This window comes from Accipiter gentilis, chromosome 2, assembly GCF_929443795.1.
Source record: "Accipiter gentilis chromosome 2, bAccGen1.1, whole genome shotgun sequence".
Taxonomy (NCBI): domain Eukaryota; kingdom Metazoa; phylum Chordata; class Aves; order Accipitriformes; family Accipitridae; genus Astur; species Astur gentilis.
The window spans coordinates 29,298,289-29,319,500 of NC_064881.1; the positions used below are offsets into that span (position 1 = coordinate 29,298,289).

At 39.5% G+C, this 21,212-nt stretch overlaps 2 protein-coding genes across 11 annotated transcripts in view; both read left to right on the forward strand.

Moving 5' to 3' along the window:
• The first annotated feature begins 460 nt into the window (after window positions 1-460).
• NDUFAF6 (NADH:ubiquinone oxidoreductase complex assembly factor 6) lies at window positions 461-21,004 on the forward strand. 10 transcript variants are annotated; one of them, XM_049818512.1, is made up of 10 exons: window positions 5,138-5,223; window positions 6,594-6,660; window positions 7,796-7,863; window positions 7,979-8,085; window positions 9,485-9,541; window positions 11,131-11,233; window positions 13,935-14,068; window positions 15,878-15,979; window positions 19,686-19,742; window positions 20,250-21,004. In XM_049818512.1, exons 3-10 carry the CDS (start codon window positions 7,842-7,844, stop codon window positions 20,376-20,378), a joined length of 711 nt encoding a protein of 236 aa, XP_049674469.1. In that variant the 5' UTR covers window positions 5,138-5,223; window positions 6,594-6,660; window positions 7,796-7,841; the 3' UTR covers window positions 20,379-21,004. The 10 variants fall into 10 exon arrangements, with proteins under 10 accessions (XP_049674414.1, XP_049674433.1, XP_049674442.1 ...); XM_049818457.1 differs by lacking the exons at window positions 6,594-6,660; window positions 7,796-7,863; window positions 7,979-8,085 and adding exons at window positions 461-642; window positions 4,096-4,195 and having other exon boundaries at window positions 5,101-5,223; XM_049818476.1 differs by lacking the exons at window positions 6,594-6,660; window positions 7,796-7,863; window positions 7,979-8,085 and adding exons at window positions 548-642; window positions 4,096-4,199 and having other exon boundaries at window positions 5,101-5,223.
• The window catches only part of PLEKHF2 (pleckstrin homology and FYVE domain containing 2), a 38,189-nt gene continuing 32,857 nt past the window's right edge, over window positions 15,881-21,212 (forward strand). Inside the window, exon 1 of the mRNA XM_049818589.1 lies at window positions 15,881-15,979. The gene's annotated coding sequence lies outside the window, so the exon portion shown is untranslated. The remainder of the gene's footprint in view (window positions 15,980-21,212) is intronic.

The following is a 21,212-nucleotide window of genomic DNA, read 5'->3' on the forward strand; positions in this document are numbered from 1 at the left end:
GACTGAGCCTTGGGGTCAGCTTCGCTGCCCAGGCAGAACTGCTCTGCTCCGCTCCCTCATACAGCAAACCGGCCCTGGGGCTTTCCCCCAGTCCCACAGCCGCTCCCGTACACCTCCTATGCCGCACTGCCCACAGCTAGATTTTTACAGTTCGGTTTCCTCAGCGTTTTGGGCACCGGGTTTAAAAACCGAAGTGCCTGGTTTCCCAGGGAGCGCGGGAATGCACCTCGAACCGCCGCCGACAGTGCCCGCCTCGGCAGCCGGGGGAAACTGAGGCAAAGCCGGCGCGACGGACGCCATTTGCAGGACAACAAAACGCCGCCCGCCTCCCGCAAAACCCCGGGGCGACACCGCCCGTTCTCGGGTGCCACCTACCGGTCCCTTCTCCGTTAAGCGCTAACATCGGACTGGCCCGGCGGGGCCGGGCTGACTGACGGGAGGGGAGGAGCGGCGGGCAGCAATGGCGGCCGCCGCCATGGCGCGGGGCGGGCTGCGGCCGGGGCCCTGCCACCGCCTGGCAAGGGCGGCGGGCGCCCGCGGCGGGCTCCCGTGGCCGGGGCTCGGCGGCGGGAGGGCGGCGGCGGCGGGCTGGAGCCGCCCGGCGCCCGGCGGAGAGGTGCAGTACTGCGCCGAGCTGGTGCGGTGAGTGCCCGGGGGGGGGGGGGGAAGGCCTGCGACCGCGTGGGTGTTCCTCTCCTCAGGGGGCGGTGAGTCTTGTCCGAGGAAGGCTGGCGAGCGCTCCCCTCCTGACGGAGAGGCTGCTGAGTTCCCCGGGAAAGGTGACCGGGGTTTCCCACCCCCCCCCCGCCCCGGCTGCCCTCGGCCTCGGCTGGGCACGCCGCCCAAGGCCCCGAAAATAAACCCCTGCGGCCCTGAAGCGAAGGGCGCCGGTGGAGGGGGTTGCGCCGGCACCTCGCCGTTTCGGGGGGAGCGGCGGAAACGAGACGAATGCTTAAGCTGCATGGGTGACTTAACCGGCAAACGGCAATTTCCTCCCCCGCTTCTTTCACAGCTGCTTTTCTTCTGAGATACTGAACCTTTCCGTTTCATTGTCTCGGCTTTTTGGAGAGAGAGATGTCACCGAAGTGGATGTTTAAAAGTAATGGGTGTTTCCAGATCTTCTTGGCTACTGGGAAATAGCCAAGCCTCCCAAGTACTCCTCGGAAAAATGAGCAAAAGCAGAGGAAATCCAACAGCTGGACAGGCAGCGCGAGTAGCTTCTCTGACCTGAGCGCAGGAGGGGGAGGAGGTCTATATTTTCAAAAGCATCCATATTTGGTCAAATCCAAAATGCTCCCAAGAGGAGCAGGAGTGCAGCTCAGATGCTTCCAGGCCAGGCAGTGTTTCCTGCTTGCCGTCTGGGCAGTAAACAATGTGCAAGGCCCCTTGGCTGCTTTCTAGACAGTCCACACGAGTTCAGAAGTAAAAAAATTGAACAAGTCTCTTTGTAAAGACTTGAATAATTTCTCTTTGGATACAGTTGTCCTAGATGGTTGACAAAAGCAGGGAGAAGGCTTCCAAGCATGTATAGAAAGTGGAACAGGATCATCTTCTCCAAACTGATGCTTGTAAGAGATATAAAGGTGTGTGTGGTCAGCAGTAATATTTGAAGTAGGAAATCTAATGGAAAGGAATGTGACAATCTTAAATGTTCTGTGCAGCACCAAGCAGCAGACCTTTACGATACATCAGAATGCATAGCCAGGTTGTGTTTTCCTTGATAAAACTTTAGATTACAGCTGTGTTTTCCTAGTTACTCTACCCAGGATTTTTTTACCTGTTACTCAGAACAGAGGCTGCACGTACAGTTAATGTACAGGTAAAGTTAACATATACAGGTAAAATGTTTTCAGTGAAAAACAACTGTGAACAGAATAGTTAGGTTCCAAGGCACAGAAGCTGAGATGGTTGAATTTAAACTTTTTTTGATTATTTTTGTTAAACCGTCAAAAGGACTACTTATAAAAACACACAGGCATTCAAAATAATAAAATGAAAGGTGGTTATGCTTTTGGCTTTGTTTAATTGAAGCTGCTGTTCACAGTAGCTCATATATTGCATGGAAATCATAAGTCATAAAAAATGAAGAGGAAGGAGTTACTATTCAAACAGAAATAAAGCACTTGAGGCTATGCAAGCGTCAGCAACTTACCAGTCCTGAGTTTGAGTCTCCCACACGTTAGGAAAAACAACTGAGTTACGCTTTAAAGGTGTAGATTTGTGCAACTTTTTTGCAATATGCAAGATGCCCTTTCTCTTGGGTTTTCCTTTTTCTGTTGAACAACTATTTTAAAAGTAGCTTTAAGCTGTTTGATTAAAAATGCGTTTCCCGAGCAGGTGTGTTTTCTGTCTCTTGCTGTTTATGATGTCTGCTCTGGAAGACAAGCTTGTGGCTTGGTGGTATTATGGAGTTTTATAATGTGGAAGAAATTCATTATACTGAAAGTCCAGTAATGGTCATAGCCAGCTTTTCTTCCATCTGTGGGTTCATATGTAAGCTTATACTTATTTGGGAGGGAAACTATGAAAAACACTCAATACCAGACTTAAGGTTATTCCCTCCTTTCTTCATTCCTTACACTAATACATGAAGAGAGTTGGGGTGGAACATAATCTATAGCAATATAAATTCTATTTTACAGGCTGAGGCTTAATGGATTTACTTTTCTACTGTTATGTCCAAGGGTGCACTGTCAGCATAAAATTCACATTTCTTTCTGATTTTTTTTAACTGTTTTTTGCTACATTTAATTTTTAAGCTTAGAATAATGGAAAAAAACCCACCCAAACAACACCAACACCGTTACTAGAGGGAAGACAAATTTCTCTATTGTGCTGTGTATGCTTTGTGTAATGTGTTTCTTTGTTTGCTTTCTGGAAGCAGAGTTGGTTCTGTGTTTTATGAACAATCTAGGCAAACTGCATAACTGGAACTGGGAAAATGTGGCTGTAAACCTTGCAGCTCTGCCCAGGGTGGGCAATACTGGGTATTGCTATAATCAGCCTTGAAAAAAATACTAGGTTTTGAGCTGATAATACCTTCCAGAAAGTGTCTTAATTGAGGGAGGTTTGATGCATCTGTTCTTTAATACAAAGGTGACCTTTAAAGCCTGCTAAAATTCACAAATAATTTTTTTGTCGATGCTTCTGTATTTGCATCAAGCTCTAAAACAAGTTTCACAACTGCTGGTGAGAACTCTGAGCATTTGCTAGTTATCAGCTGTTGTGTATTGCAGAGGTAAGAACCTCTGTTAAATCTCACTTCCTTTTAGTTTGATGCTAAAAGTAGCAACCCTAATAACCCTTAGTGTTAGTTTGGCTTTGCTATTTTAAGCTTACATTCAAAAGAAATATGAGTACATGTAAGAAGAGCAGACTTCATGAAAATGAATTTCCTTGACACCTGCTTCTCCGCTCTCGAGGTGAAACTTGGAGTTGCTGGTCTTGTTCTAATGAAGAATCAGGTTACAAGCTTATCAGAAAGTGTTCAAAACAAGCAACTTAGCTTTTCAGAGGTGACCAGGTGTTTTTGTTAGCTACAGTTATGTATGATTTTGCAGTTTATGATTCTGTGCACTGTGATTGTTTTTAATTTAATGGCACACCCAAGTGGCCAAACAAAGGCATATCACTCCAGATTGGCAACAAGTTACCTGCAGCGAATCTGCAAAAACCCAGAGTTTTTATGCTTTGAATATAGTTGCCAGTAAACAAAAACTTACTGGTTAGGCAAGTGCCCTTGTGCCAAGTTCCAAAGCACAATCTTTTAAAGAAATGTGGTTTCATGTTTGGAACAGAAGTCTGGAAGTCGGACAATCTGGATTCTATTTGCAGATCTGCCACAGCCTTGTTCCATGCCTTTAGCCAAATATCTTGAGATCTGGATTTGAGAGGTGCGCTGAGAGTTCAGACAGCATCCCCTCTCTCTTGGAGTTTGTCTTATTTTAAAACAAGCTTAAAAGCTGGTACTTTTGCAAAGTCCGAGTTTTGAACTACAACTTATTGCTACCGTTTTAGGAGTTCACCGCTAAGCAATAGCACACCAAATTTACGTAGAGCTATAAATAATAAATGTATTTCCTCATCCTTTTATAGAAAGCGTGACTACGAAGGGTTTCTGTGTTCTCTGCTGTTGCCTGCGGAATCTCGAACCTCTGCTTTTGCCTTGAGAGCCTTCAATGTGGAACTGGCTCAGGCAGGTATTAAAATACATTTGTGAACTCTGGAAATGTAAAATAACAGTTTCAATATTCTAAATTACACTGGTAGGTGGTGTTTTGCCAAGATTAACTTTTTGCACTATAAGGGGCAGTGAATAAATAGTGCCATACAAACCTCTAGCTTTGAACGTCCCTTGGAAATTAGCCAGCCTCCCCCAGTTTATTTTGTTTAGGTATATAGTTTTTCTGACTTTCCTCTTTGTTATGCATTTTAAAATTAAATGATAGCAAACAGGCTGTGGTCCTTGGTACTGTTATGTAGTTGCGTCTATGTCCTGGCTTCAAATGCAGCGACTGAATTGGTAAAGTTCAACTAAATCCTATCTTGTAGGTCTGTCAAAAACTTGGACGATATAATCAGTCCCAGGTCTTTGTTGGCAGAAGCTAGGTGATGGAAAGGCTGCTGGGAGGGAAGTTAGTAACTAGAGAGTTGCGGGAGGGGAGTGGCTGCAGTCTTTCCCCCTTTGCTAGGTGGCCAGAAACTGCTAGTGCAACCAGGAGAGTTGGTAACTCTTGCCAGGAGTGATCCAAGAAATGTGCTGACCAAGCAAAAAACCTGGATCAGCTTCTGTGAGCTGTGCTTATGGCAACCCATGGCACTGCCCTCCCTCACTGCTGTTACCACTGGTGCTTTTCCTTCTGGGAAGAAAGCCAAGGTGAGGGTTGCCCAGGACTTAATCTCCATGGGTTTCAAAGTCAGGTTGTGGTGAAGATTTTTTTACTCTCTGTAGTGCTCATATGCTTTATGAGGAATAAATGTAAATTCAGAACTGAGCACTTTCCCTACTGAGTTTGGCTGTCCTGTATCTGTCTTTTCAGTGTAGGTAGACCAAGTGCCTTAAAGACACTGTGAATTTCACTCCAGATGTATCCTTTCCAGATTAAGGACTCCATAACTCAGAAGACTACAGGTTTGATGCGAATGCAGTTCTGGAGGGAGGCTGTGGAAGATATATTCTGCGATAACCCACCACATCAGCCGGTCGCTACAGAACTGTGGAGGGTAAAATACACCTTTATTGTCCTCAGATTCACTTAACTGAAATATTACTGTGGAAAATAATGATGTCATTGTTTTGTGTGTGCTGTGTTGCATAGTTAACAGCATTATTTTATATAAAACAGATAACCTAAGTTGTGTTTGTGTGATATTGTAAGTTACCTACAACCAAGGAGCTGAGTTAGAGAAGGAGGATATTTAAGTAGGACCTACTTGGAGGGTCAGACTTCTGTGAACCATCTACTTTTTCCTCTTCTGTTTGCGTGACGGACAGAGTAAATTGTGGTAAGCCTTAAGCTGATAGCAAGTGAAGTGCATAAGTATACTTTCCTGAGCCAGTGCTAGTTCTGCCTGAAGAGATTAAGCTGTACAAAAAGACAGAAGGCTAAGCACAGAGGTTGAAGTAGCAAATAAGATATGAAGAAAAGCCCAAGACCTTCATACACAGTTACTGGGTAATAGGGAGAATCTTAATACAGTCTTCTTGCATCAAGAGGTGCTTGATGACTTCTGTTTATGTATTATGTTTTGCACAGATCCATTTGTGTGCATGAAGTAACAGGGAATGTACTTGGGAACTTAGTTTATTTTTACCAAGATGCCCGAGTTCTGCAGGCACTAGAACATCACACATAAAGTACACCTACAGATCTGTTCCATTGCTGGTCATGGCCAAAGAAACAGAGGCTTTCTGCCAAAATTTTTTGTTTCTAGTTAGGACTCTCATTGATATGTTTGATAGATGATTGAAGGCAGTGTAAATGGATTTTCCCTTGATGCTCGTATAGAACCACAGAATAATTTAGTTGGTAGGGATCTCTGGTTGTCATCTTGTCCAACTTGCCACTCAAAGAAGGTCTAATGACAAGGTTAGATCAGGTTGTCAGGGTCACGTTGCATTGAATTTTTAATTTCTTTGGGGATGGAAATTCAATACATTGCTAACTTGTCATCTTGGGGCCACAGGCCACAGCAAGTCTTAGAACCTTCCAGAATTGCAGCTACTGTAAGGCCTCTACTCTATAAGATCAGAACTAGCATTTAAACTAAAGATCTCCGAGCTCCTGGACAGGAAAAGCTGCAGTTTGTCTAGATCTCAATAGCTGAATACAGTTAACGTAGATCCCATAGGTCGTTAGTTTTATGGACCTGCTGAAAAACAGGCAGTGGAATGTGGAGTCTTCATCCAGGTATTCATCTGCATTGTTCCTGTTAAAATCCTGGGGAAAGCAGGATACTCACTGTAATGCTGGGTTAGAACAATGCAGTTCCTGCAGAATTTGAGCATTTCACTTGATGCCATGTTGGCTTCACATCCACTCTGCTGCACCTCTGAGACCACAAAAATGAGTACTTTCCAAATCCTCTTTCAGTGATTTTTGGCAGTGCTGAAACTGTGGCCTCTCCCTGACTCTTCCTCCTTTAAATGTGAAATAAAGCGTAAGTGAGCGTTTGTTCCTGTCTATCAACACTCATGCTTAGATTAAAATTGGGATTTAAACAAGTTACACTTTGTTTAAGTAAGAGAAAACATAGGTAAAGCCAAGGAGTAAAATAAAAGAAAAGCACCTGTTACAGTCATTTTTGAGAGGACTAGAGGTATTTTATAGGTGTCTCCAGCTCAGATAAAGTGTGTGCCTTAGCCACAACAAAGCATTTGTATAGTTAGAATGAAGACTGGCAAATGTTGTGAGCCTTTTTACAGGATTATGGCAGTTGAAGATGCACCTAGGGTGATACTTTCATGCAGGCATTAAAATGCAGAATTAGTTGTTTTGCATGTCAGTCTGTCGGTGCCTTTGCTTTTTATTTCCTTCTTTCTGTCTCTCTTCCAGCATATGGCAAGCTTCCCAGGAGCAAGACCGTTTTCTCCCAAAATGCTTTTGTTTCCTTTCCAGGGAGGAACTTGCTTTACTGTAGCTTAACTTATTTTTGTTTCTGAAGATCTCCTCTCATTTAGTTGTCTGAGTCGGTTAGATACAAGTTAGTTTTGTGTATGATTGTATATATTCTCTTGACCACTTTCAATTTCAGGCTGCTTGCGCATGTATCGATGTGAGGTGTATGTATCAATGCCCAACCAGTCTCTGAGCAGAGGGCCCCCCGCCAACCGCCCCCCTGGTTTTATTGCTGAGCATGACACCATATGGTCTGGAATGTCCCTGTGGTCAGTTGGGGTCAGCTGTCCCGGCTGTGTCCCCTCCCAACTCCTTGGGCATCCCCAGCCTGCTCGCTGGTGGGGCAGTGTGAGCAGCAGAAAAGGCCTTGGTGCTGTGTAAGCACTGCTCAGCAATAGCTAAAACATCAGTGTGCTGTCAACACTGTTTTCAGAACAAATCCAGAACATAGCCCATACAAGCTACTATGAAAAAATTTAACTCTATCCCAGCTGAAACCACTACAAAGTTCAGATATAAATAATTCAGATACTGAGATAACAATTGCAACCCTTTCCAACAGCTGAGACTGCCAGTTATACTCCTTTCTCACAAAACAAAAAATTGATTTTGAAGCAGAAGAAAAAATTGGCCTATCTCTGTGGTAAGATTTCACCTCACATATGATTTCTCTACAGGAAGACTAATCTAAGACAATCCAAGCAGAACTGGTTGTGAAATAAGATGTTGAAAAATAATTTGGAAGGTATTTCTAGGAGCTTTCATAGTTCTGAACACTGCAGAGCACTGGAGTGAACTAGCAATCCAACCTGACCTGGTGACCTTTGCACTCAGGATGTGATTTTATTTCTGCATTTCAGTAAATACCCCAAGAATGACCTGTCTGAAGAGCGTGGCTTCACAAATGTTCAAGAATGTCATTGCAATTCTTAGAAAGAAGGATTTGGAAAGACACCTGAACTCACAAGTATTGCAGAGCTGTTAATAGAATTAGTGTGTCTTTTCACAGCATATTTTATGTATACTCCTTTCTTGCTGTTGAGTTTGTATGAGGACATTTATCATAGTAATTTATCATGTTAAATGTGTTCCTGAAGTTTTGTGTATCCCAGGATACTTGCATTTGGATTCCAAGAGTTTTATGTACTAGTAAAGTATATAAATAATCTTTAATAGTATTTCTAGAATTATTAATAGCTCAGCTTTCAGTGACTTTAATATAAACTTATATGGCACCTGTATGATACTTGTTCTTACTTACTGTCCATTTTGAACATATAAAAAATGAGGCCTAATTCTCTGTTCATTTCTGTGGAACAAGCTAGTTTTCAAAACTTTTGAAAAATGAGGACCTGTGTGTTTGAATGAAAGTAGCTCAAAGTGGGTGTAATGTCCAAATTAGGTAATTTAGCAGAATTCAGCTTGGTGCTTTAAGGCTCGACCAGTGACTATTTCAAGGATTTAGTTTACAAAATGATACTCAAGATGAACAAGTAAGAAGCAAAACTGGCATTTGTAGTTGTAACTTAAAATTTGCCTTTTCGCATATCAAGTACTTTCTCAAGTAGATTTTGTTGAATCAACAAGAAGATCTAGTCTTGTCAAACCTTGAAAACAATATTTACAAATATAATGGATGTAAAGAAGTAGTTGAAAGTGAGCTATAAAGGCTCAGATTGTGAGAAATCTGCTCCATTAAGTTTTGTTTATAAATATTTATATGCGTGATTGTAGCCTTTCTGACAATGTGGTCTGCAAAATTCAGTGTGTGTAAGAGGATTGAAGGTAAGTTGATAGAATGAAGTGGTACAGGAAGGAAGTCAAATATGAGATAAGAGCCAAAATAAGAATGTGTGAGGATGAGATGCTGTGGGATACTTTTTTGAACAAAACCATAATACTCATTATATTATTTTGTTAGGATGCTGTCTTTACCATACATAATGGTATGTTGTACTGACATTTTCTTGAAAATTTACAAGGGAAATCTTTTTATTGCTTGACTCTGGAGGAAACTGTTCTTTTTGGAAAGTGAACATAGTTATCTGCAAATATTTTGTGTGAGCGTATGACTCTATGAAAGAATAAATTACCTTCAGAAATATTTTCAAAGAAATACTTTTAGTTAACTGGCTTGATGTCCAAGATGTCATTTTTTGTGTGCAACACCTTGTAACAAATGCCAGGTGAAGATTCTTGTATTTGAAGAAGATTCTTATTTTCCACTGATGTGCCACTTTTATTTAACCCAGTGAATACAGTTCTTATAAGAAAAGGATTATCTAAAACATACTTCAGCCTTCAGAATGCAGTACTACCGTCGCTTTGTATATATTAACATGGATGTTTTATTTGATAATTTTCAGGCTGTCAAGAGGCATAACTTGACTAAAATGTGGTTCATGAAGATCATTGATGAAAGAGTAAGTATTTACCATTCAAAGTCTGATTCTGTTTTTAGTCATATTTGGTTCCCCCCCCCGCTTATTTTTATGTGTTTGTGTGTAAAACAAAAACTTAAGTAATTAATCTTTTCCAGACAGTAGTGTTTCTCTTTAAGAATGGTACTGCTATATTTCCTTTTAATTCTCCCTTGATGCCCCTACTCATAATTTCTGCTCTTTCTGGCCATAATGGCTAATAGAATCCTTTGTTTATTTTTGCTTTAAAATAGATGTAGTTTGTGAGTCCACATCTATCTTGTTCCCCGCTCTGATAACCAGTTTATCTGTGCTCATGTTTTCTGTTGCTGGTCTCTATTCCTGATTTGAAGTGGTTACCCCTAGAGGTAATCCACTGGGAGTTACACTTAGATATCTTTCTGTATGTAAGCGAGGGAAGTTCCATCCTATGGTATTAAGTAGTAAGGTCTCCATATGCAACTGTTAAGAACTCTGGAAAACTACATTTTAATAGAAATGGAAATGAAGATGTGCAAGAAGAGAAATTCATACATGGTCTCTTCTTGTGTCATTCCAGTCCTGCCCCAAGAGAAAGGACATCTTGCATATTGTAAAAAGTTGCACCTATCTACATCATTGGCATCATCTTATTCCTTCTCACATCTTTTCTTACCATGTCAGTTTTGCCCCTAAATAGCCTTCTCTTCTGATGAGTCATGGATATAACATCTCAAAAATTAAATGACCCGTCTGAACCTTTCTGCCACACTTCGCTGCTTCTCCTTATCACGGCTGTGGAGTTTTTTCTAAGCAGTGTTCTAAACTAGAGCATTCAGATCACATGAATTTTAAAATAGCTACCCTTTTTCTGGGAGAACAAAAGGAAGAATTTCACTGGTACAGTGATGCTGCTGCCAACTCTGACACAAGGGCAAGAATGAATAACTGAGGGGAGGAATTTCTTAAGCTAGCTTTGCTGCTTAAGTTAGTCTCTTATGAGAAAATTGATGGTCACTTACTTGCAGAGTGTCATTACTATGAAAGATTTCAGAGTTTTTTAATCTTAAGACTGGTTTTTAATATTAAGACTCATATGTTTTAACCACAAAAGCTACTAGGACAGAAAGAATGCTGGAGGATGTTATATTTTTTGGGGTATTAGCATATGACTTTGAAACTCTTCTGTTCATTTTTTTGTTGGATTGATTGTTGCGTGTGTTTTAAAAAATACATTCCTATTTATCTAAATTTCTCTGTTCTTCAGATGCAAATTGAGTATTAAAGTTGGCAGCCCCATACTGTATGAATACCATAGGATGTTTTGTTTTGGCTGTATCTTTTTTATGAAGAATTCTGGTTTCTTATTATTGCATAAGGTTACATTTGCTGCAGTAGCTAGACTTGGCTGCAGTTGTATGTAGTTATTTGGCTATGTTAGCCTTGCTGTAAGCTTTAATGACTACTTCTATCTGAGTTTATACTCTCTTTCTATCTCTTAATTTTGTCCTTTTTTTTCTATTAGTGGATTAGGCTGACCTGACTGTAGTAATAAACTTGCACAAATAGCAGTTATATTTACATTTTACTGAAGTTCTGTATTCATATTACAGGAGAAGAATTTGGATGATAGAGCATACCGTAACATCCAGGAGCTTGAAACGTATGCTGAGAACACTCAGAGCGCTCTCTTGTACCTCACCTTGGAAGTGCTGGGTAGGCATTTTCCCCTTTTTAGATTTTGTTGATGACTCATTAGTGCAAGTACAGTATTTATTGATGTTTCAAAAAGCCCACTCTTATTCCGCTGGAGTTTAATTTCAATACAACTTGTCTTAGGTAGTACTTCAGATACCTTTTGAACGCTCGACCATAAATCTGGAATTTTACTGCACCTGTCCTAGAACTACGTACTTTCCTCAGAAGCATGCGCAGTGGAAAGCTCATTGAAGTGTGGTTTCCTGCTGCTTTGTTCTCTGTTGCTTAACTCTGTGTTCTTTTTTCTTGCTCTTATTACAGAGTGTGGTAAATTCAGCTCTTCACCGTATTTCCTGATTGTTCCACTTGTCAGAATACAAAGTGCTGTAGTTATTCTGCAGCTGTTGTTCTATATTGCAGTGATGTACACTGGTTATCTTGAAACAGCTGACTTCCCAACCTATAAACTTCCATGGTGATGTTGTAAATTTGGGTCTGAATCCTCTCTTCCTAAAAGTAGGTTAACTATCAATAATTCAGTAGCTAGAAAAAATGCAACAAAGATGATCCTTGTGGTTAGGAGCTAGTATCTGTGTCATGTCTAATATGAGAGTCACAGACTGGGAAAGAACTGTTCCTTTGCAGCGAAGAAAAGGGTAACTTTCTTTTAGGTGTCTGTTGCATTATGGAAGTATTCTCTGTATGAGCTCAGATGTAAAAAGAGAGAGAATTATTATTATTTAGTAGTATTTAGTATTGCAGTAGCAATATTTTCCTCTTGCTTATCAGACTAGTCTGATGGAAGGCCAATGCTCAGGTTAAAAGAGTTTTAAAATAGAGAAGTAAAAAGTGAGATATGGTGAGCACATTCTTCTTTGGAAGAAATGAGGAACATCTCTCTTCAACATCTGATGTTTGCTTCCTCAGTAGGAAATCAGTGAAATGTTGCAAGTGTCTTTCAGAACTTCTGACTGAAGAAATGTAGGAGTATGAGAAATATTGAGGTCTTCCATTCTGAGAAATGTCTTTGATCCTGAAGAAGTTCAGTCATGCTTGGGTTACTCCTGATACAAGTCAGATGATCCTGTTCTTGAAAACCTGTTACAGGGGCTCTAGATTTTCTAGGTGCTCTATTGTCAAGTTTAACTTCTCTTAAATATACCAATGTAACAAAATATCTAAGCAAAAGTCTCGCTTCACTGCATATTAAACAGTTCACTTCTGTGTTTTTTTCCACAAATGGAGAAATTAATTGAACACAGCCCTTTTCTCGGTGTTTCCCATCAGCAGTCTTTTGTAGCCTAGGTGGACCTGGTTTCATTACAGGTCATGTTTGCTAAATTTCTTCCGCTTTTTGGCTTCTTTATTCCTGACTTGTCTCCAGTTTGTGTGTAACTCTTCCAGTAGTAGTGCTGCTTTATTCTTACTGATTTCAGGTTACTTCTGTTGTCAAGCTCATTTCAACTGGTAATCTTGCCATCCAAAGTCTGGTACATCCTCTCAGCTCCTGTCATTTAAAAATATTAATATTGTGCTCTCTGATTCATTGCCTAAGCAGTTAGGAGTCTGGTACCACTCAATAACTTTGTTAAACTTTTTCAGAACCTCACTTTTGAGATATATTCCCAGGTCAGGCATGAGTCATTGCTAACTGTTACTCTTTGAGCTTTTTCTTTTTTTTAATTCCTAGTTTTATGTAGAGCCTGAGCTGCCCAGTCAGTATCAGTAAGTTATATCCATTGATTCCTCCAAGCCACACTCTGCTTTCTGCTGCCATTGCCAAAATAAGTCCATGTAGTCTACCTATAGCCACTGTTTTGCAAAGGCTTCTGAGACCCATGCAAGGCTCAGGCAGGCTTGGGCAGTGAATCTGGTATGCCCAGCATGGTGTTCAGATGTCAGTTAGGCTCATTGGTCTGTAATTCCTGTATCCTCATTTCTTTCTTTGTAGAATGCTGCTTCTGTTAAGAGCTTTTGTGAATTTCAATTTCAGTTCTCCTTTAAATTTTAATTTTATCCCAGGTCAGTCCTGTGAAAACATTACGGCTTTATCATCAGTCTAAGCCAGACTTGTGTGGTCTTGCCATGAAGACCAATGGTGCTGCTCTGCCCCACTCATTTCCCTCTTCTTTCAGTTCTCACAGTTGTGTGACCACTGCTTTGGTAATCTTCTTCAGTTTGCCATGCTACTGCCTCTTGGCCCCTGACAGCACAAGGGAGGTGGCAGAAATACAGGTTCAGGGGGGAAGCGTAGGACCATTCTCACTGGCTTCAGTACACTGCTGAATCAGCTGCAGCTAATCAAGAAACTGTGCTGTAAGCATTAATGCTTGTCAGGAATCTGACACGTGAATGATTTTTCTGACAGGAAAAACAGTTTTTGGAATACTGTTACCCTGGGAGAGAATATGCCAATGAAAATGAGTTTGTGTACTGATGTATTATATCTGAATAGGTGCCGCTCTGCTAAGTATACCCTTTGCAGAAACTGCAACAAGCTAAGAGGCGTCTTGCTCCTGAATGTGGAAATCGGTGAATTTGCCTGATGCTTTGCACCTCTGAGATGAGATCTCAAGGCAATTTATGAACATAGGCAGTTCTATCATGGACCAATGCACTTAGCTTTCCTTAAATATGACTGTGATACACATCAGGGAAGACCATACCCCTCAGAAGGCCTGACAGTATGTTTCTAAACATATTATTTCTGCAATTTTAGGTGTGAGGGACATCCATGCCGACCATGCAGCCAGTCACATTGGGAAAGCGCAAGGCATAGTTACCTGTTTAAGAGCAACTCCGTATCATAGTACAAGACAAAAGGTCTTTCTTCCCATGGACATTTGTATGTTGGTAAGAGAAGCAAGTTTTCTGGAATTGAACAGTACAGTGTTTCTAAATGTGTCTCTCAATGCTAGATATGAGATCATAATTTGTTAGGCTGGAAACAGAACACCTTTTTTCTTTATTTTAACTCTGTCTGCTGTGGCCTAGTAATATGCCATTGTCGTGGTTTTACATCTTTTGGGAGGCGAGAGGAGTGACCTTTGTGAAACTCTAGGGTTTCTGGGTTTTTATTTATTTATTTTTATTAAATGTAGTAGTATTTTAACTTTCAGGATTTTTTTCCATTAATGTGTAGAAATACACATATGGAATGGGGTCTGGGTTTGTGTTTTCTCTTGGTTTTTTTTTTCTTTTTTCTTTTCCTATCCCCATAAAGGAAGCATTGTGAGAAATGTTTCTTCTGAACAACCTTCTTGGGTTTCTCTTTACTACCTTTTCATAAACATGCTAGTGGTTTTGATTTTTTGTTTTTTAGGGGTTGTGGGGTTTTGGTTTGGGTTTTTTTGTTTTGTTACTTATTTGATAGTTTTAAGCATACATTCCATATATTGCTGTAGGAGATGGTATAGTCCTCCAATTTAAACCATACACCTAATTCACATTGGAATTTAGCAGATCTTGCAATTTGGGTAAAATGGGATTAAAGCTCAATTTTTTTCATTAGTTTTCTCTGGCTAGATCTGTAGGCATCTCAGCTGTTATTCCTTCATCTCCAGTCTTTATTTTTAAATGTTAATGCTGTTCTTTTTACACTTAACCAAAATTTATGTAATTATGGTGATTCTTAAGGCAGTTGTGTTAGTATATTCTAAATATCATTTCAATACAATTGAAAATTTTTATTTGAAGTTTAGTAATTTAGGTAGCTGCAAAAAATGTAGATACTAATATAGGTCAGGGTTATAAGACTGCAGAAAGGAGCTGCACCCTGCTTTCATCCCTTCTGGGACTGGCTGGCCTTCAGAGTTTTTAGCTTTTCAAACATAGCCTGAAAATTCACAGTCATTCTGTGCCATGGAAGGTGTTCTGCAGTGAAACTGTAAAAACAGCTTGCATTCCTTCTGTGCAGACTGAGCATCTTGTAAGCATTTCAGCTGCTGGCAAGTACCACAGAGTTCTTCTGGAGTCTCTATCTCCTGTGAAGCCTACCTGCCTACCTTTATACAGCTTTCATATGTCTGAGTGTTGTTGAGAAGAATGGGAAACTGGTGCAATTCTGAATATACCATATTATGTCTTACATTGATCACTGTAGTGAAATAATAAGTTTGGGGTTGGGGTATTTTGGTGGGTTTGGTTTTTTGGTTTGTTTTTGGGGTGTGGATTTGTTTGGTTTGGGGTTTTGCTTGCTTGTTTGTTTTTTGTTTTGTTGGGAGTTTTTTGTTGTTTTGGTTTGGGTTGGGTTTTTTTTGCAAGCCTGCTGGTGCATACCAGTCCCAAGATAATGACTTACTTCATAAGCCAGCATGGCTTCTGTGTTAGCTGTTACTGCCTTTCTTCTGTTTAGTATTGATTCTTGGATTACGGTTTTAAAAATTTGACTTGGTTATCTGACTGAACACAAAGTCTTCAGGGAACAGATTAATGCAGAGAGTCTGTACTTACTGTTGTATTTGTTCTCTTGAATTTTCTTCCAAGTGACTGACAAAAGAAAAGGGAAATAAAAAAGGAGGGGGCAGTGGTAAAACATTAAGGCTGTTTCAATCTTGTGTCATTAGCTTGGTTGCTGGGACAGGTTTTGGAGAAGCTAAAATGGAAACTTGATATTTATTGAGAGGTTTTTTTCTCTTTTTTTATTTTCCTTCCTATGTCTAGCATGGAGTTTCACAAGAGGATTTCATAAGAGGCAAGCAAGAGAAAAATATGAGAGATGTAATTTATGACATTGCCAGCCAGGCCCATATTCATCTAGAACATGTGAGATTCCTTCCCTTTTATTTATTTAAATAAACATAAATGAAGTTAATCTTTACAAAGCATTGTCCATATGTGTTGTTAGAAGACTTACAGCTGCATACTTAATTTCAAATATTTTACTTTTAATTACTTCAAGAGTTTAAATTAAAAAAAAAACCAATGACAAACACACAAACCCTTTATATATTACAGCTACTTCTGTATGAATATTGTACTTATCTGTATGTACAGGAGGCAGTTTACTCACAGCCAGGTCCAATTGCATATGTATAAATGCTGCCTAAAAACCTTATTACTGGGAGAGAAACTTCAAGCAGACTTTTATAAATGCAACTATATTCCAGCATGGTATCAGCACCATAGAAAGCACTTCTGCATATGGTATTTCACAGCACAGTGGAATGGCTGCCAGGAAGGCAGAGCATGTTGTCTTTAACTGCTGGTTAGTGCATGTGGGAGGGGGGATTCATTCCCTAACATGACTAGCCATGCTCAAAGCTATGTTGGGAAAGGTGCTTTCTGTTTATTTCTTTTCGGGCTCACAGCCAAGTGAATTAGGAAGGACTTTATTTGCTTGGAACAGTGGATAATGAATCCTGAAGAACTGCAGAGTCCTACTCTATTTTTCTTTTATGCTCTTATTTTAGCTACACTCTAAATTGCTTGTTGGTACGTAATATGAAAGCATAAGAATGTTTCATTAGCAATGCTGTGTCTGCCTTTATCTGGAAAACAAAACTTGCAAGAAGCACTGTAAAGAGTTTCTTATGTCTACAAGTACACATACATGTATACTTCTGAGTATTGCACCCAATACTTCCAGTCAAGGTAGTCTGAAAAGATACCACTTCAAAGTAAAGAAATGCCAGATTTACACCTGCATTTACACCATTAATATAATCCTCAATTACGGCGTAAGATGTGATCACAATATTTTATGCAGTAGAGATAGGGGAGCCCTTCTTCATTTTTCTGAAGGTAAAATGAGACATCCCTGGTTTCTTCAGTCAGTGGTTAGTTGATTAATGTTTTTAGTTTTTGTTAATATATAGCCTTGGGCTTTATTTTTAATACATACTGTTTATAATTTGCATTTAATGCATTCCTGTTCATGTTGCTTCACCTGATGTCTCAGTTTTTGTTGTCATGTGCCCGAGAAAACTGTTTATTCTATTTAGAAGCAGGGAACAGAGACAAAGAAAACACAACGTCAAAACTGTCCAGTATCTTTGTTCAGAAACATTTTGATTTTTCTTTTTTTATTCCCCACCTCTCAACCCATCATGCACAGTGTATAAAACACTTTGGCTTTGATTGCAGTTGTGGCTTACAAAAATGCCAAGTGCCTGGCCTGAAATGCCTTATATCAGGGATGGGAGGCATGGAAAAAGAGCAATGTGTATTTATTGTCCAGATGTTTAAAATTTGGTTGCTGGTATTGCATGGAAACTTTGGGACAGAAGCAGGGAGATAATTCAGTTCTTCAGAGCCTTTCAGATAATTTGATAATTCTTTGTGCATTGGTGCCCTGGCTCCCAATATGCCAACCAGCTTCTGAAGGGAACAGGCAGAACCTTACCTCCCTCTTCTTCCCACTCCACTCCTAGAGCCCTGCCCATGTTGTGCACTGGGAGGGTCCTATGGAAAATATGCAATTTGATCATGTAATTGGAACTGTACAGAAAAGTATAAACACAAGGAAACCAGATTAGGGTAGCATTAGCATTTTATTCAATTGAATGTTGATCTTGGCACACCCCTCCCCCCCTTTTTTTTTTAAATGGATGGGTTATATCATCTTAATTAAGATAAAAATTTTCTCTCTGAGTACTTGCTTCCAGCCTCCATCATCATCAGTGAAGAATAATTGACACTGCAGGATCTCTAGAGTGTTCAGACCACTTGAACTGGCAATAACTGGCAGTAATAACAGGGTATTGGCCTCCTTGATAATCAGATGGTCTTGTTAATGTGAGGATAAAGATACTTTCTCCCCTGATGGATGAAACAGGCTTTTGCTGGTAACATTTGCTGGGTATTTCAAGACTTTACGTGAATGTAATGGGCTGGTGTCTGTTCTCCTGTATAAAATCACCATCTTGTTTTGCCTGAGGGTCTTTTCAGCCACTTATCCTCTGTCTTAGTTGGAATTGCAGGGTAGGGTAAAGTTTAAACCTGCAGAGAGGTTTTAACAATCTCAGCATTTGTTACACAAACCACATATTTTGGAGGATGAGGGTAACAGTTACCAGCCCCATTTCACAGTCAGAAGAAACATAATCCTCAAATGTTAAATTTAAGTCTCAGTGATATTATATGAAGCATATTGTAGTAATGTGGCACTTAATCTTGGGAGAAAAGTTTCTGAACTGTGGTCAGCTATTTCTGATGCTGCGACTGATGACCAGCAGAGGGCAAAATAAGATAATGAAGGTTGCAGTTTTCTTTAGGAATTGTGTGTTTTATTAGAATAAAAGCATATAATAAAAGTGCTCTGTCAGTCCCACAGTGATTCCCTTCAAAAGCCTGCGAATACATTTACATGTTGCCCCTCTTCTCTTAAGCACTGCTTCCTGCATTCCTCTCTTTAAAAAAGGGTCTCCTTTTGGCTTTTTGCATTTATCTCAGTTACGCTAGATCATTATGGACTCAATTTACCAAGGAAGATAATATGCTTTCTGAATGATATGCAACCCATTCTGGGTTAAGAAGGTCAAGCAAGATTACTTTCTTTTTTCATCTCGCAATTAATAGTAAGGCAGAGCATTACATCAGGGAAGAGCATTTTCCTCAGACAGGGAGAGAGAGAGAGAGAGATGTTATTACTTCTCAAAATTTTAAAATAATTTGCCTTCTGAAAAGATTCAGTATTTTTCCCTCCTGAAGTTTCAGCCTGATTTTCTCAGTTGTCTGGAAAGATCCACGGTAAACTAACAAACTCACATGTTCTCATCAGTATTCATAGAGGGTTGGTTTGTTTTAACCTGTAAGAAAAGGCACAACAGGGAGGGATTCTATATTTATAAGTGCTACAGGAAGATTTGCTTCAGCTCTCTTAGATGTACCTGAGTTGTACATGGGTTTAAATTGTAGATTTGATTCAGCCATGGATTAGCCTCTGTTTATATGTAGATACTGAGGACCTGAGGCTTTGAGATCCTTCCAAAGTCCCATCAATTTAAATGAAACATAACTGGACTTCTGGGACTGATGACAACACTGGACCAAAAAGATACACTCAGAGAAATGCATTTCTGGTCTTCCATTGTTTCTGTCTCTTGGGATGCAAAGAGTTATTTGGTTGGGAGGAAAAAGGGTTAAACCATACTTACTAAATCAGATACAACTTGGAGCTTTGTTGGAACAAGAGATGCTAATTTACATTGGTTTATTATATGTAAACTGTAAGGTTGTCAAACCATATATGAATTTTAGCAGGCCTCTCCCAGTATTACATACTCCCTATGTAATTCCTTTTGTATACAGTGAGGGTTGGTGCTGGTTTGCACATAATGAAAAATTATAGTTTCAGGATGTCAAAATAAAAAGGGACAAAGCTCATAATACAGTCTGTTGCTTCTAACCATTATAATAGTACTTGATGTTTAATCTGAAATGTTAAATTCTGATAAGTATGTTGTTTGTTGGTTTTTTTTGTCTGTTTGTTGTTGCTTCTTTTCTCCCACCTTATCCTATTTACTTTCAGGCTAGATCTTTCAGTAAGAAAGTTCCTGTGAAGGCATATCCTGCTTTTTTCTGTACGGTGGGTGTAATAGCATGCACTCTTTAAGTGACGGAATCATTTCTGTGCTAATATGTTTGCAAGGAGTAGAGTATCAAATTAAGCATGGTTAACTAATGCTTCATTTGTCTATTTTTGGAGGATGTAATACCTAAAACCTGTGAAAATCATAATGTGTACCTGACTCTGGAACCTCATAGTTTTGATCAACACTTCTAATGCTTCTTTAACTACATCATTTTGCCCAAGACGTCTGTATATTCATAAACCATCACTCTGATGCAAGGGCCCAAAATCTTGTCTATTTTTATAATTTGCTGTTTGGTATAGTAAAAGATAATGCTTCTTTTCACAAAACGTGCCTTTTTTATATCTTTTGAATGTGATGGTTACACTACCACTTAATAAAATGGGCAAACTGTCAAGCCTTTTTGCAGTTCCTCATTCAGTTTCATGTATTGCTTTTTAAACTTAATGCCTAATTATTTGTGTGCACCATATGGACTAAGCTTTTCGCTTCTTTTCTAGGTTGCTTTAGATGATTATTTATGTAACATGCGAAAAGTGGACTTCAATATATTTCATCCAAGCTTACAAAAGAAAAATACATTATTACCATTGTATTTATATATTAGATCTTGGAAAAAAACATATTAAAGTTTTTTGATTATTTTTTTTAATATGCATTTGGAGTGCTGAGTTTTTTCTTTAATGTCTTAACTTGATAGAATTGTTAAGTATCTAACTTCACACTTTTGCAAAGTGCAGTTCATGGGAAACAGCAGATGCGCATGAACTGTAGCTGTCAGCTTGCTGGCAGTAAAGTTTGTTCTTGGAATATTAGGCTGATATCTCTGCTTCACATGTCTGCCAAGTCATATGTCCTTGTCTGAGATTACTTTTCTTGTCTTTCCTGTAATAACAGCAATATGATAGAATTCTTGGACAAATTCTTTGCTAATGGATACTTCTGACAATTCTGACACTTTACTACAAAAAAAAAAAAAAAAAAAAAAGAGAGAGAGAGAAGACTGCTTCCTTTGTCCCCAAAAGCAGTTACAGTAAATGTCTTATAAATCAGCTAAGCAATTCTGTTTAGTCCAAGGAGCAGACTTCTTGCAAGTACTAATGATGCTTCATGGTTGGAAGAATGAGCACATATATTTGAATGCGAGAAAACTGTCAAGAAAAGCTTTAGCTGTTTTAATTATGTAGTGTTTATGTAGAACTTCAGAATGGTGAAATAGAGCCATAGTACAGAAATTATTTAACTGGGTGTTGAATTTGAGCATTGAAGTGACTATAGGTGGTGGGAGGATAGCTTTGTAACATAGGAAGAGAACCCTTATATAGTTTTTATCTCTATCTTAGCTGAAGTCTTTTTCATTCTGCTCTTAGCTTGGCTGTTTCTTCCTCCTGGCCTCTCATTTCTCTGTTGTTGCCCACAGCTGTCATTGTAACGAGGGTTCGACTGCCCCTTTGTTCATGTAT

Bases quoted from the DNA above. Each gene is read 5' to 3' on its own strand.
- NDUFAF6 (XM_049818457.1), top strand. From the start codon at position 461: ATGGCGGCCGCCGCCATGGCGCGGGGCGGGCTGCGGCCGGGGCCCTGC. The intron at 643-4,095 runs GTGAGTGCCCGG...ATCCTTTTATAG, and splicing joins TACTGCGCCGAGCTGGTGCG to AAAGCGTGACTACGAAGGGT. The intron at 19,743-20,249 runs GTGGGTGTAATA...CTTCTTTTCTAG, and splicing joins ATCCTGCTTTTTTCTGTACG to GTTGCTTTAGATGATTATTT.